Here is a 16108-nt window from a genome sequence, read left to right as displayed (position 1 = left end):
AATATCAATGCTGACTACTGTGACAAGTGGCAAGCCTGGTCAGGAAGGAGCTGGGAGTTATACAGGCATTTGCCACATTCAGTGCCTGTGTCTGCATAGCTACATGGGCACACAGGACTGCTTAAAAAACAACCCTTAACTATGTCCAATCAGCTCTGTGGATACAGCACTGAATATCTTCCAGATGTTGCCAAAGATCTGGATATTCAGGCCCTGATTCTATAAACGGCGCCGAAGTCATTAGGTGCTGAGGAACGCTGAACTTATCGCATGCCAGTCTAATGTGGACTTAGGTATCAGTAGGCACCCTAACCTTAGGCCCTCTTTTACAAAGGTGCGCTAAACATTTTAGCGTGGATTTAGCGTGTGCTAAATCAACGCATGCATAGGATGCGTGTGCTAACGCATCCATAGGATAACATGCATGCTGTAGCCACACTGCAGCCCTAGGCCGGGACTCAGCAGCACTCTCAGTGGCGACATACAAAAAGTGCACCGGCGTGTGACCCAATAGGGAGTCACCCTGCAGACACTGCTTTAATAAATGAAACAACAACCAAAAAAAACACAGAACCAATGCACACAGCTTCAGTATGGTTTCTCAAAAGAAAATTTAATGTCAGAATAACCTGTGGCAAAATTCAAAAACAAATAATGCAACTTGCAAAAATCCAAAGAAAATAATACTCAAAAGGAAAACTCTGAGAAAAGTTCAGTATTTTCTCCTCACAAAATTCAGTAATCTGCTCTGTGATTCTGCTCTTCTCGGAGCTTCTTTCTCACAGGGCCTTCACAGCCTGCTCCTTAACAGGTTGTCAAAGAGAGTACAGCTCTCTGCTTTGCTACACAAAATTCACACACAGTTTCCAAATAGCAAAGCCTCCAATAACTTCTAGAGAGTGCCTTAGGTTTGCTGACAAAAGCTCACAACAGCATTCAAAAATCCCACCCAGGTGCTGGCAAACCTCTCTCCATAAAAAAAGGCACTTTCAGCTTCTTAAACAAAATAAATGCTGAGAGTCCAAAAGAGTTCAAAACAAAAACTCACAGTTTATAGCTTAGTTGTTGAACATGGTTGCCAACACAGCTAGCTCCTCATCAGGCAGTTCTCCCTGAAGTTCCGTGGGAGTTTCTTCTTCTGGTACTGGTAGTTCTGGAGGTATTCCAGCTTCTTCTACCTCCATGGGTGTACAGCCATTACGCCTGCTTGAATCAGGGAGGTCCTCGGGGGAGAGAGCTCTCAGCTTCCTCCCTATCCTGCCTAACAGCTTATTCCAGACTGCTGGCTTTTCTAGGGAAGGGACACGCCAGGAGGGATCTGTTTCTCTCTCTGGCTCCCCCGGTGGTGACCTAGATACTGGTTTCTCTGTGTGCTCTTAGTTCTGCCTTTGTTCTGGCTCCCCCTGGTGGACAGCCGGGAAACCACCATGATCAAGGTAGGCACGGAGCATGCCTGGTCACAATGCATTAGCATTTAGCATATGTTTAGTGCATGCTAATATTTAGCGTGCGCTAAAAAGCTTAGCGCACATTTGTAAAAGAGGGGGTTAGGCAACTCCTATTTATGCCAGGGTTTTCCTGGCCTAAATATCAACACCTAAGTCCAGTTTAGGCGCCTACACGCAAAACATGCCCAAAATCTGCCCCTTAACCATTCCCACTTTCTGGTAGACGCCTTGGACTAAGTCCATACCTGAAAGTTATAGGTGCCTACCACCCAATTTTAATTTAAGCTACACTTCTCTCTCAATATTCGTGGGGGTTAAGGGCAGAGCCAGTCTGCGAATATTGAAAATTTGCGAATAACATTTGGACCGGCTCTGACCCACCCCTGCCTTCCCCCAGCATCCCGGACCTTACCTTGCAGATTCGGAGGGAGAAGTGTAACCATTTTTTAAAACTCTTTAGCTCTTACTCAACAAGCTACCTCGTAGGAGGACTGAAGTGCGACCTTCTGACTGACAGCTCTACCCTCCAGTGAGCTTGGAAGGCGGGCCTAAGCGCATGGTGCGTGGGAGGCGGCAATTATTTGTATTTTGAAAACCACAGCGCACTTGCTCCTTTGCTTAACTGCTTAATGGCTCTGACCCTCCCCCGGCATCCCGGACCTTACCTGGTGGTCTAGCGGGCTTTCGGGGCAGGAGCAATCTTCCTACGCTCCTACTCCGTGCAGATCACCCATACAAAATGGCTGCCATGAGTTCCTGTAGTCTACGACGGGAACTCCACGCAGCCATTTTGTATGAGTGATCTGCATGGGGCAGGAGCGTAGGAAGATCGCTCCTGCCCTGAAAGCCCGCCAGACCACCAGGTAAGGTCCGGGGAGGTCCGATATGCAGCTTTTCCTTTACCCCCCCCCCCCCAAAATTGCGAATAACCGAATCCGCGGATACTGAAACCACGGATTCTGAGGGAGAAGTGTAATTATGAAGTCCCAATTGCCAATTATTGGTGCCGATTAAGCTTTTTAAATAACTAAGGCCCTCATTTACTAAGCCACGGTAGAGGTTTTTACCGTGGCCCAGGGTGCTAAATGCTCTGACACTGTTCTGATGCTCATAGGAATTCTATGAGCGTAAAAGCAGCGACAGAGCATTTACTGCTCTAGGTGGTGGCAGAAACATTTACCGCTGCTTAGTAGAAGGGGGTAGGTTAGGCACCTAGATTTACCCCTAACCATTCTCACTTTCTGATAGGTGCTTTGGACAAGGTGCCTACCTGAAAGTTGTAGGTGCCTACTACCCAATTAATTTTAATTTAAGCCAATTATGAAGTGCTAATTGCCAATTATTGGCACCGATAAAGCTTTTTAAATAATTAAACCCTCCCCCCCCCTTTATACGAAGGTGCATTAGGCTCTTTTATCGCTGGATGCAGAGCTAATACTGCCATGGCCGGTGATACGAAAAGCCTAACGCAGCTTAATAAAAGGGAGGTAAGTTAAGCGCACACCAATCTAAGTGCCTAACTTTAGATGTCATATAGAATCAGAGCCTCGGTGTCGGTCTGCTATGAAGATCTGGGTGTATGTTGCGAGTTAGCTCGTGATTGGCTGGCAGTTACAGGAATGCTGACCACAGCTGACTCTATGTTGTTTGGTTTTCCTTTCAGGTTTCTATTTATTTAGAAATTATTAATATACCTCTATTTGCTAAACAAGAGGGCTTCAAAATAGTTTACAATTAAAAAAAAAGAGAATAGAGAGAAAGAGAAATTAGAGGCAGAGCAGGGGAGGGGAGAAGAGGTGAGAAAGAACTGATGGGATTAGGGGACAGAGCAAAAGGTGTGGACTCTGAAACTGATTAAACTGAGGGCAAGATTCTCAGAAAACCGCGTTAAAAAGCGACGGTCTGCTAACACAGCCGATTTGATAGTGAATTTTAAAAAGCGAGACATTCTCCAAGAATCTCACATACAAATGATGTCGTCAGACAGCAGGGAAGATTCACTAAATTTACATGAGTTGAGTCGCTTGGGCCAGTGACTGGCACATGTGCAGAATATATATGGAAAGAGGCGTGAATGTGCGCATGTCCCTGGAAAGCAACGCAACGCAATCAACACGTACACTGTATGAGCATAGAATATGCTTGTCATATGCACATGACACTGTAAGCAATATGTCAATCATAGGCATACAAGAGCTATTGGACAAAATGGGAGGAGCAACATCGACTTTTATCAATGGCACATAAAACATGCCTTTCTCTATTTTTTTTTTAAACTACTATAATTCAGGTAAATCTTGTAATTTGTTTTTTTATGTAAAATTTAGGGCTCCTTTTACAAAGGTGCGCTAGCGGTTTTAACGTGCGCTTAGCGCGTGCTAAAATGCCACACGCACTAGCCGCTACCACCTCCTTTTAAGCAGGCGGTATTTTTCGGCTAGCGCGTGCTTTAGCATGCGCTAATCCAGTGAGTGCGCTAAAAACGCTAGCGCACCTTGGTAAAAGGAGCCCTTAATCATGACCCACAGCCAGAAACACACAAGACACGTGCTCAAGAAGAAAAGTTGGCTTTTAACAAGCGCGCATGAAACATGCCTATCTCTCCCATAAACTCAAAAGAAGTATGATTTTATTACCTTCCACTTATAAAATATATAGATACAATTTTTTTTTCATTAGCCACAGTCATAAGAACATAAGCAGTGCCTCTGCCGGGTCAGACCACAGGTCCATCCTGCCCAGCAGTCCGCTCCCGCGGTGGCCAAAAACAGGTCAAGGCCTGTCTGAATCATCAGAAGGGGCTCCCCTGCCACCTTGGTTTCCCATTTAAGTTCTGCCCTTCTATCGAAGTCCTAGCCCTCCGGTCTTGCACATGCACGACCAGGTTGGTTTACTCAGTACCCCACGATCCCTCTATCCCGTCAGGAATCCATCCAATCCCTGCTTGAATCCCTGTACCGTACTCTGCCTGATCACTTCCTCCGGTAGCGCATTCCAAGTGTCCACGACCCTTTGGGTGAAAAAAAACTTCCTTGCATTTGTTTTGAACCTGTCTCCCTTCAGTTTCTCAGAATGCCCCCTCGTATTTGCTGTCCCCTTCAGTCTGAAGAATCTGTCCCTATCCACCCTCTCTATGCCCCTCATGATCTTGAAGGTCTCTATCATATCTCCCCTGAGTCTCCTTTTCTCCAGAGAGAAGAGCCCCAGCCTATCCAGCCTCTCGGCGTATGAGCAGTGTTCCAGCCCTTGTACCATTTTTGTTGCTCTCCAGTCAAAACACAAGTGCTGGCACTGTAACGGCAGCCCCGGCCCAGTCGCTGTTTTTTGTCACCAAAAGCCGACGCTGCTCTTCAAGAATACTTGGAGTCATAATTGACGACGACAAACTTTCCTACCATGATCATATAAGTACCACTGTTAAATCATGTTTCTATAGACTTCGTTTAATTCGTTCAATTTCTAAATTTCTGGAACCTAAATCGTTAAATATTCTACTTCATTCATTAATCATTACTAAGCTTGACTACTGTAATTCACTATTCTCAAATATTACACAAAAAGAAAAGAAACGCATACAAATTATTCAAAATACCGCAGTTAAGCTCATTCATAGAGGTAAGAAATTCGAACATGTTACTCCTTTTCTGATTAAATCTCATTGGCTGCCCATTAATCATCGTATTACCTATAAAATTTTATTATTAACATTCAAAACTCTTAATACCTATGAACCCCTATTCATTAGTAAAGTTCTTATCCCATATAATACCTCCGTTCAACTAATCAAAAACTTCTAGTAATCCCTTCTTTAAAAATCATTGGAACCCGTCTGCAAGACATATTTTCAGTAACAGCTCCACAGCTTTGGAATTCCTTACCTTTTCAACTGAGAGATGAAAATAATCTTGACAATTTTAAAAAGAACTTAGAGTTTTTTATTCACAGACGCTTTTAATTTGTAAATCGTTTTTTAGACCTTTTCTTTTAACCTTATCGTTGAAATAATCTATTGTTTTTTGTGTATTTTTTATCTAGTTTTTGGGTTTTTTTTTTGCTGTTTTGTTCACTTGCCTTGTTTTATAATTAATTATTTTGTTAAATCGCTTATTTTTAATACTTTGTTAAAATTACATGTTATTTTATTTATTGTAATTCGCTTAGAAAAACTTTAATTAAGCGTTTAATCAAGAATAAATAAAACTTGAAACTTGAAACTTCAGCAATTTTGAAGAATCCGCTGGAGGGCTCATTTCAATGTTAAAGAGCACATTTGCTCCAGAACAACTTAAGGACTTTTTTGGATACTAAGAAGCTTGCCCAGGAAATTAAGGGATGATTGAAAAAAAGATAGATGAAGTGTAACCCGTTAAGCTTATGGTTAACATTTCTTAATAGATCTCCTTATCATGTTATATTCCCCTCTATTTGTTTGTTTTGAGGTCTAAGGAAGAGATAACTTTGTTTATATGATGGGATTTGTTTACTCCCTTTGCTTTTTATATTATGTTTATACTTTATTCTCTGTATTACCAGAACAATTTAGTCTCATTTTCACAGAAGAAGTGCATTGAAATCTTAAAATGGATAGTATAATAAGAATTAAGAATGCAGATTTTATAAAGTGCTATTAAACTTTTGGATGAAACTTAGTAGAAAAAACTTTTTCAAAAATTATATATATTAAAATTTAAAACATAATTTTAGTGGAAGTTAGGGACTAGAGGGTTGCCGATGATTGGAGCAAAGGAGCTGGAAATCCACGCAGACTTGTGCGGTCGGAGTCTATGACTTGCGTGGGCTCCTTAACTGAGGCACCTCTAGTTAGGAATGAGTATTGCTTGTACTTTTTCTTATATATAGTGGGAATTCAGGAGTCTTTATTATTGTTACTTTTCCACTACAGGATTTATGACATAGAATATGCTTGTCATATGCACATGACACTGTAAGCAATATGTCAATCATAGGCATACAAGAGCTATTGGACAAAATGGGAGGAGCAACATCGACTTTTATCAATGGCACATAAAACATGCCTTTCTCTATTTTTTTTTTTAACTACTATAATTCAGGTAAATCTTGTAATTTGTTTTTTTATGTAAAATTTAGGGCTCCTTTTACAAAGGTGCGCTAGCGGTTTTAACGTGCGCTTAGCGCGTGCTAAAATGCCACACGCACTAGCCGCTACCATCTCCTTTTAAGCAGGCGGTATTTTTCGGTTAGCGTGTGCTTTAGCATGCGCTAATCCAGTGAGTGCACTAAAAACGCTAGCGCACCTTGGTAAAAGGAGCCCTTAATCATGACCCACAGCCAGAAACACACAAGACACGTGCTCAAGAAGAAAAGTTGGCTTTTAACAAGCTCGCATGAAACATGCCTATCTCTCCCATAAACTCAAAAGAAGTATGATTTTATTACCTTCCACTTATAAAATATATAGATACAATTTTTTTTTCATTAGCCACAGTCAAAACACAAGTGCTGGCACTGTAACGGCAGCCCCGGCCCAGTCGCTGTTTTTTGTCACCAAAAGCCGACGCTGCTCTTCAAGAATACTTGGCCTCATAATTGACGACGACAAACTTTCCTACCATGATCATATAAGTACCACTGTTAAATCATGTTTCTATAGACTTCGTTTAATTCGTTCAATTTCTAAATTTCTGGAACCTAAATCGTTAAATATTCTACTTCATTCATTAATCATTACTAAGCTTGACTACTGTAATTCACTATTCTCAAATATTACACAAAAAGAAAAGAAACGCTTACAAATTATTCAAAATACCGCAGTTAAGCTCATTCATAGAGGTAAGAAATTCGAACATGTTACTCCTTTTCTGATTAAATCTCATTGGCTGCCCATTAATCATCGTATTACCTATAAAATTTTATTATTAACATTCAAAACTCTTAATACCTATGAACCCCTATTCATTAGTAAAGTTCTTATCCCATATAATACCTCACGTTCTCTCCGTTCAACTAATCAAAAACTTCTAGTAATCCCCTCTTTAAAAATCATTGGAACCCGTCGGCAAGACATATTTTCAGTAACAGCTCCACAGCTTTGGAATTCCTTACCTTTTCAACTGAGAGATGAAAATAATCTTGACAATTTTAAAAAGAACTTAAAGAGTTTTTTATTCACAGACGCTTTTAATTTGTAAATCGTTTTTTAGACCTTTTCTTTTAACCTTATCGTTGAAATTATCTATTGTTTTTTGTGTATTTTTTATCTAGTTTTTTGGGGTTTTTTTTTGCTGTTTTGTTCGCTTGCCTTGTTTTATAATTAATTATTTTGTTAAATCGCTTATTTTTAATACTTTGTTAAAATTACATGTTATTTTATTTATTGTAATTCGCTTAGAAAAACTTTAATTAAGCGTTTAATCAAGAATAAATAAAACTTGAAACTTCGGCAATTTTGAAGAATCCGCTGGAGGGCTCATTTCAATGTTAAAGAGCACATTTGCTCCAGAACAGCTTAAGGACTTTATTGGATACTAAGAAGCTTGCCCAGGAAATTAAGGGATGATTGAAAAAAAGATAAATGAAGTGTAACCCGTTAAGCTTATGGTTAACATTTCTTAATAGATCTCCTTATCATGTTATATTACCCTCTATTTGTTTGTTTTGAGGTCTAAGGAAGAGATAACTTTGTTTATATGATGGGATTTGTTTACTCCCTTTGCTTTTTATATTATGTTTATACTTTATTCTCTGTATTACCAGAACAATTTGGATACGTGTAAAATTTGTTGTTAAAATGAATAAAAATTTAAATATAGAAGAGCCCATTTGCATGCCATTGTCGGAGACTGCTAGAAACCTCGCTAAAGACAGACATAATCCGTTTTGATAATCCGCCGCTAAAATGCATGCAGGCTAAACCTCCAGAAAACTGTTTAGCGATCGCGTTACAGTTTTGAGAATCTTGCCCTGAGTCTATAAACACATATTTCTGATGTTAGATCTTTACCTGACCATTGTTAGTATTTTGTAAACCGCGTTGAATTAATGGCTACGCGGTCTATAAGTACAATGTAATGTAATAATTCATTGAAGAAGGTTAACAATTACATATTTTTCTGAACTATATTTTAGATCTTTGAATTTAACATATTAGAGTACATAATACACATGTATCAGAAAATTATACTTACCAAAAAATGCTGTAGCACTTTGAAGATTTTTAAAAACCCCGTTGAAGAAAGTTATATTATCTAAAAATAAATAAATAAATCAGCAATAAGCTTAACTGCAAAAAAAAAAAAAAAAAAAGAAGAAGAAGAAGAAGAAAACCAAAGACATTTTTTAAAAGAAGATAAGAGTAATGACCCCGGGGCAGCTTTCAGTGATTAGAAACTTGGGTGATCCTGGTGAGCCAGTTTACAAAGAACAGACATTCATGCCATAAGTTTTAACATAATTTTTTTAACAATAAATATTTTTATTGATGTAAAACCCCTAAGGAAGGGGATTTTGATCTCCAAAAGTTAGTAAAAAATGTATTTAAATTATACATCTACAATACTACTTTATTTTAAAGCAACAACAAAAAATCTTTTCTCTACCTTTTGTAAGCTCCGGTTTCTGCTTTCCTCATTGTTTTTTCACTCTCCATTCCATCCAGCATCTGCCCTCTTTCTCTGTTCCTGTCATTTTTGTCTGTCTCCACTCCCTCCCCCATGCTCTGGTATCTCTCCCTTCTCCATTACTCCTTTCCTTCCCACTCCAACTCACCCCATGATCTGGCATTTGCTTCCCTTCCCCATGCCCTGGCATCTCCTTTCCCTCTCTCTCTCCCTCCCTTCCTGATGGTTTGGCATTTCATTCTCCTTCCCTCCCCATTCCCCATGCCATGGCATCTCTCTTCTCTCCTTCCCTTCCATCTATCCCTCCCCCTCCATGCTATGTTATCTCCTCTCTTTCCTTTCCTTTCCTTTCCCTTCCTCTTTCCTTTCTCCCTGGTCTGGCATTTCTGTCTCCTTCTCTTCCCTCCCTCCATGCCGTGGCATCTCTTCCTCCCCTTCCATGGCCTGGCATCTCTTTCCCTTCTTTCCATTCCCTCCATGGTTTAGCATCTCTCTTTTGTCTCTTTTCTCTTCCCTGGTCTTCCTTCTCCCTCCCTCCTTCTCTCTTCCCATTCGGGTGCAGCATTTTTCTCCCTCTCTTTGTCACCCTCCAGTTTGCAATGCAACCTTCACAATTTGCTGCTCTTGGCATTGGGTCTTCCTTTCTGCCAGGTCCCTTCTACTTCCTGTTTCCGCAAAGGCAGGACCCGGCACAAAGGAAGGCCTGACACCAAGAGCAGGCCCACCCAATTCTGCCCCTTTCTGCCTGAGTGATTCCCCTTACCGGTGTGATTTTGATGGGAAGCTTTTGAAAAGCAGTCCGGATGCCCGGACATGTCTGGGGAAATCTGGATGTCTGATAACCCTAGTATAAAACCTTCTGAATATTTAATTATATACCTGTACATATGAGGGCTAATTTTATAATAGGGTACCTAAAAAAACTTCAGTAAATGCCTGTATTTTATACCTATCTTACAAAGGCAATTTACCAGAGATTATTTTCAAAGCATCTGGATGTCTTTAAAATGCACAAATTACCATACCATACCATCCGATATCCCACAATTGTCTGCCAGGAATCATTGTGGCCTACATAAGATTAATAAGGATTCATAACAGTAACATCAAGGATCAGACAATATAGAGTTCAAATCCTTGATTACAGTGTGAATTGATGTGTTTTTAGTGATTTCCTGAATTGAAGGTAGGACGGGAACTGTCACAAGCAGGCCGGAAGGCAAGTCCAGATCTTGGGGCCCTGGAACTCAAAGGTGGTCTCGAAGAGTGATTTCCTCTGGATTTGATGCGGAGAGGGCAGAGGCAGTTTGTAGCGCTGGGTCGTTCTTGAGCTGCAGAAGGAATGTGTGACCTGAATGGCTGATGTTGATGACGGGACAAAATCGCGCGAGACAACGGCGTGCCGACAACTGAGCGCAGACAACTGAGCACAAGGTTGACGGCGTGCCGAAGAAAAGCACTATTTTAAAGGGCTCCGATGGGGGTGTGGGGGGGTGGGAACCCCCCCACTTTACTTAACAGACATTGCGCTGGCGTTGTGGGGGGTTTGGGGGGTTGTAACCCCCCACATTATACTTAAAACTGAACTTTTTCCCTAAAAAACAGGCAAAAAGTTTGGTTTCAAGTATAATGAGGGGGGTTACAACCCCCCAAACCCCCCACAACGCCAGCGCGAAGTCTGTTAAGTAAAATAGGGGGTTCCCCACCAACACCCCCCGTCGGAACCCTTTAAAATAGTGCTTTTCTTTGGCGCGCCATCAACCTTGCACTCAGTTGTCTGCGCTCAGTTGTTGGCGCGCTGTTGTCTCACGCAATTTTGTCTATGAGCCGCTGATGTTAGTCCAGTCAAGTTTTCCTTATATATAGTAACACTAGCTGATTACCCGGCATTGCCCGGATATTTATTTATTCCAAAATGTCCAACCCCCTACATGTCCCACCCCACTATGTCCCACATGTCCCACCCCCCACGATACCCCCCCACATGTCCCATATGCCCCACCCCCATGTCCCAACCCCCTACCCTCCACATGTCCCAAAGGAATGTCCCTCTCTATGGGGCTGAACTTAGACTTAAACGGCATCGGGAGTGTCGGTATTCATCTCTGCGAGCCCGAAAACTATGGGTTGGACATTAATATCTGTCGCTTTTGATAATTTTAACATATCACCCCCTTCCCACCCCCACAGTATTTTACCCCATCCCACCTGCACAATATTTTCCCCCAGATAGTAAGTCATATGTGTACCAAGTTTGGTTGAAATCTCTCCATGCGTTTCAGAGTTATGCTGAGTATTCATCTGTGAGCCCGAAAACACTATGGGGTAGATACTAAAATCTGTCATTTTCAATCATTTTTACATATCACCCCCTTCCCACCCCCACAGTGTTTGTCCTCAGATAGTAAGTAATGTGTATGTCAAGTTTGGTTGAAATCTGTCCATGCATTGAAGAGTTATGCTGGAACATACATACATACACACACACACACATATATTCAAATTATAATGTGAAATATCTGACAAAATGAATACATTACAACTAACGCAAAACTTGATTATAAACAACATTTTTAGTTTCACCTCCAGGAGCAAGAACATATAAATTCTTGGGTGAACCCACCCTTGAGCAAGCAACATAGAGTTGTGGGCCGCGAGACCCCCAGAACATATCACCCCAGGTATGAGGGATCTGCATACCAAGTTTCGTTCAAATCGGTCAAGCCGTTTTTGAATTACTGTGAGAATGGCAGCTTTTTACATTTTTTCCATTGACGTGAATGGGTGAAATCATATTTTCTGTTTGTAGCTCCGCCCACGTGTGCAGGTGGGCCGCGAGACCCCCAGAACATATCACCCCAGGTAGTGAGAGATCTGCATACCAAGTTTTGTTCAAATCGGTCAAGCCGTTTTTGAATTACTGTGAGAATGGCAGCTTTTTACATTTTTTCCATTGACATGAATGGGTGAAATCTGATTTTCTGTTTGTAGCTCAGCCCACATGTGCAGGTGGGCCGCGAGACCCCTAGAACATATCACCCCAGGTAGTGAGGGATCTGCATACCAAGTTTCGTTCAAATCGGTCAAGCCGTTTTTGAATTACTGTGAGAATGGCAGCTTTTTACATTTTTTCCATTGACATGAATGGGTGAAATCTGATTTTCTGTTTGTAGCTCTGCCCACGTGTGCAGGTGGGCCGCGAGACCCCCAGAACATATCACCCCAGGTAGTGAGGGATCTGCATACCAAGTTTCGTTCAAATCGGTCAAGCCGGTTTTGAATTACTGTGAGAATGGCAGCTTTTTACATTTTTTCCATTGACATGAATGGGTGAAATCTGATTTTCTGTTTGTAGCTCCGCCCACATGTGCAGATGGGCCGCGAGACCCCCAGAACATATCACCCCAGGTAGTGAGGGATCTGCATACCAAGTTTCGTTCAAATCGGTCAAGCCGTTTTTGAATTACAGTGAGAATGGCAGCTTTTTACATTTTTTCAATTGACATGAATGGGTGAAATCTGATTTTATGTTTGTAGCTCCGCCCACGTGTGCAGGTGGGCCGCGAGACCCCCAGAACATATCATCCCAGGTAGTGAGGGATGTGCATACCAAGTTTCGTTCAAATCGGTCAAGCCGTTTTTGCGTGATCGCAGCACATACACACACACACACATACATACATACACACATACATACCTCCGATTTTATATATATAGATTAAATTGGATTCTGCTTTTATCTGGCCTTATGAGTTGAATGTTTCTATTCTGACTTAACTCATAACTTCCAAAACGGACATCCATCTCACATGTATTTTCCAACAGAAAATATGTCAGCAGTTGAACGCCTCTATTCTTGGCTTGAAGCAACTGCAGAATAGCACTTGGTTGCTCTTCAATGAAGGCTCTCGACAAAGTATTTAAAGGCAATAAAATAACACTCCAAATGAAGATCAGACTTGTCCATGCACTTATTTGCTCAGTAGTCAATTACGGATGTGAAAACCGGACACTAAGGAAACAAGACAGAAAGAAGATTGACTCATTTGAGCTTTGGTGCTGGAGAAAGATTTTATGTTGCCGTGGACCACCAGAAGAACTAACAAAACGATTCTGGAAAAGATCAAACCGACTACGTCACTCAAAGTCCAAATGATGAAGTTACGACAGTCTTATTTTGCTCACACTGTCAAATGAGAAAGATCATTGGAGAAGGACATTATGTTTGGGAAGATCGAAGGAACAAGGCAAAGAGGGCGACCTGCAATCAGATGGCTGGACTTGTTGAAAACAACCATGGAGATGACGCTGAAGGACCTTACTGGACTAGCACAAAATTGATTTCTTTTTAGATCCGTAATTCATCAAGTCACTAGGACTCGAACATGAGTTGAAGGCACCTAACATTCTGACTCGCACATCCTGTCATAAATGTTCCTCCATGTGCTTTTATAAAAGGTACCTACAGTACGACATAGCCTATGGCCTGGCTTGCCTGGGTAGTCCTGCTCTTGTTATTGGAAGCTAAGCAGGGTCAGGCCTGGCTAGTACCTGGATGGGGGACCACTGGGGAATATCAGGTGCTGTAGGCTGCCGGGGCCCTATGTTGAGCAGCAGCAACATAGTTGAGCCACACACTGTAGGAGAAGGCAATGGCTTGAAGCATCACAGAGAGGACTCCTCACTGTGCATGCAGCCATGGGTCAGTGGTTGATTCAAAGGCATGCATACACAGTACAATGACCCCAAGTACTGCCCAGATTCTCACATATCTAATATAATAAAATGGTAAGCCGCGCATGCGCACTTCCTATGTGTGTGTCCGTTTTCCGTGAGCTGTAGCTAGGAAGTGTGCATGCATGGCTTATGGTCTGGCCTCGGAGCGGCAGCTGCCGGCCGCTAGCACCCCCTGCCCTCTCCATTTGCTTCCCGGCTCCAGCGGCGTGACAGTTTTCAAAGAGGCGCGGGATTCTTTCTACGCTGAACCAACCAGCCGTTAAAGCTCCTGGCACTGACTCCCGCCTCCAACAGATGGCTGCTTCCCATTGGATCCGGCCGCTGGCAGGTCTCGCGTTGTCCCTCCCCCTGAGGTGGATATCGTCCGCGGCGGCTGCTGGCCGCCCGAAGCTCTCTCTCTCTCTTCTTCCCCCCCCCTGAGACGGATGTCGACCGTGGCGGCCCGAATCATACACAAGTGCTTGCATCATTTAAACATACTGGAATAGAGAGTTCTCTTTTTGTCACAGGCTAAAGCTTTGGAACACATTGCCTTAGTTTACTTAACAATTAGTGCTGCTTACCTTTCAAAATCGGTATGGGGGGGAGGAAAATATTGCACAGGGAAGTGGGGTGGGAGGGAAATGGAGGGGCAGAAAAGGGGTTGATGGACAGGGGAAGAGGTGCTGATGAACAGGGAGGGGGGCAGAAAAATGAAGACAGGCCTACTGCTGGACAGGGGAAGCAGGAAGGAGGTGATGATGGCAGGGGGAGGTAAAACAAAGGGAGAAGGGCTTCTGCCGGATAAGGTGAGCAGTGATGGGGTGGTGGAGGACACAGGTGAGGTAAAAGGAAGGGAGAATGGACAGGGGGAGCAGGCAAGGGGTGGTAGTGGACAGCCAAGGAAAAAAAAAAAATGACAGACAGAAATACAGAAAGCGGCTAAGGAGAGAGAAAAAAAAATAAAGACAGACACACACACATATATTCTAGCACCCGTTAATGTAACGGGCTATAAGACTAGTAAATTATATTTGCTCCAGAGGTATGTATATTTTTATTAATATATCATAACAGTGAAGAATCCAAACTCTGCCAATGGAAATGCTTACAGATAGCTCATGTAATGGTAGGGAAGGGAATAGGGACTTGTATACTGCCTTTTTGTGGCTTTGGCATTTCAAAGCTGACATTCGAAGTGGTGGGCACTGGAGGATTAAGAACATAATCACTTAAGGAGGATTAAGAACATAATCATTGGGTCAGACCAGAGGTCCATCTCGCCCAGCGGTCCGCTCCCGCGGTGGCCCATCAGGTCTGTGACCTGTGAAGTGGTTTCTGACCACTTTTATAACCTACCTCTAGCACAAGGAGCAGCACCGGGATTTGATCGCACAACCCTGGGTGCAGAGGCAGCAGCTTGTGAGCCACACCTTCTTAGGTAGATGTAATCTTTCCATGTCCCTGCACTAATAGACACTAATACAGCCGCTCTATGACTGGAGCGACTGGGTCTTAATGTTAGGTGCTTGAATAACTTGGATAGGCTAGTCTTCTTCAATGGAATGGAGATCCATACGTTCTTTTATATAGAATAGGCTCTTATAAGATGCCCTGTTAAAGAATTGCCCCCCCCCCCCCCAATGGCTGAATATCATAGCTATTTCCGAGGGAGTGCTGAAAGTTCTCAGCCCAACCAACCGAATTCCTAAATTCTGAGCGTTTATTTGCCACTGTAGCTGAAGAGCGTTAATCTTATCTCGTCAAATGCCAATTTGCAGAAACAAAATTCGATGTTCTGACATGGTTTCCGATCATTGATTGAACCATATCCAGGTCATTCTCTTCTTGGTTGGGCTGAGAACTTTTTAGCACCCCCTTGTGGTCAATGGAAAAAGCCACATATTCAGCACCGATAGCTATTCTTATAGTGGCACTGAATATATGAATTATCTTAAAATACCACCCAGATAGCATTAAAAAAAATTTGACCACAGGAGCTGAATTTTGATCTTCTGATTAAATTTTTTACTTTAAAATATTTTTAGGATTGCAATCACACAGAGGAAACTTACTGATATTTCTCAGAGGTACATTGGAGAATTCAGGCAATGATCCAGATTCTTGACCATCTATCATCCCTAATAGAGTTGATTAAAAAGACATGTTAGTTAAAAAAACAAGCATTATATAATACTATATAAACCATCTTATAGTATGAGCCCTCCTAGGGCTCCTTTTACTAAGCTGCAATAGCGTTTTTAGCGTGCGCAGAATTTTAGCACGCGCTAAACCCACGCTGCATGGCTAGAATTAACGCCAGCGTCTAGCACGTGTGGCAATTCT

The 16108-nt window shown here is 42.2% G+C and overlaps 1 protein-coding gene across 1 annotated transcript in view; it reads right to left on the bottom strand.

Moving 5' to 3' along the window:
- OC90 (otoconin 90) overlaps positions 1-16108 on the bottom strand; it is a 140886-nt gene that overhangs the window by 77409 nt on the left and 47369 nt on the right. Inside the window, exon 2 of the mRNA XM_033929878.1 lies at positions 15838-15903. Within this exon, the coding sequence (XP_033785769.1) occupies positions 15838-15903 (66 nt within the window). The remainder of the gene's footprint in view (positions 1-15837; positions 15904-16108) is intronic.

Source organism: Geotrypetes seraphini, chromosome 2, assembly GCF_902459505.1.
Source record: "Geotrypetes seraphini chromosome 2, aGeoSer1.1, whole genome shotgun sequence".
In the NCBI taxonomy this organism is placed as follows: Eukaryota; Metazoa; Chordata; class Amphibia; order Gymnophiona; family Dermophiidae; genus Geotrypetes; species Geotrypetes seraphini.
This window is presented reverse-complemented; position numbering and strand designations above follow the sequence as displayed.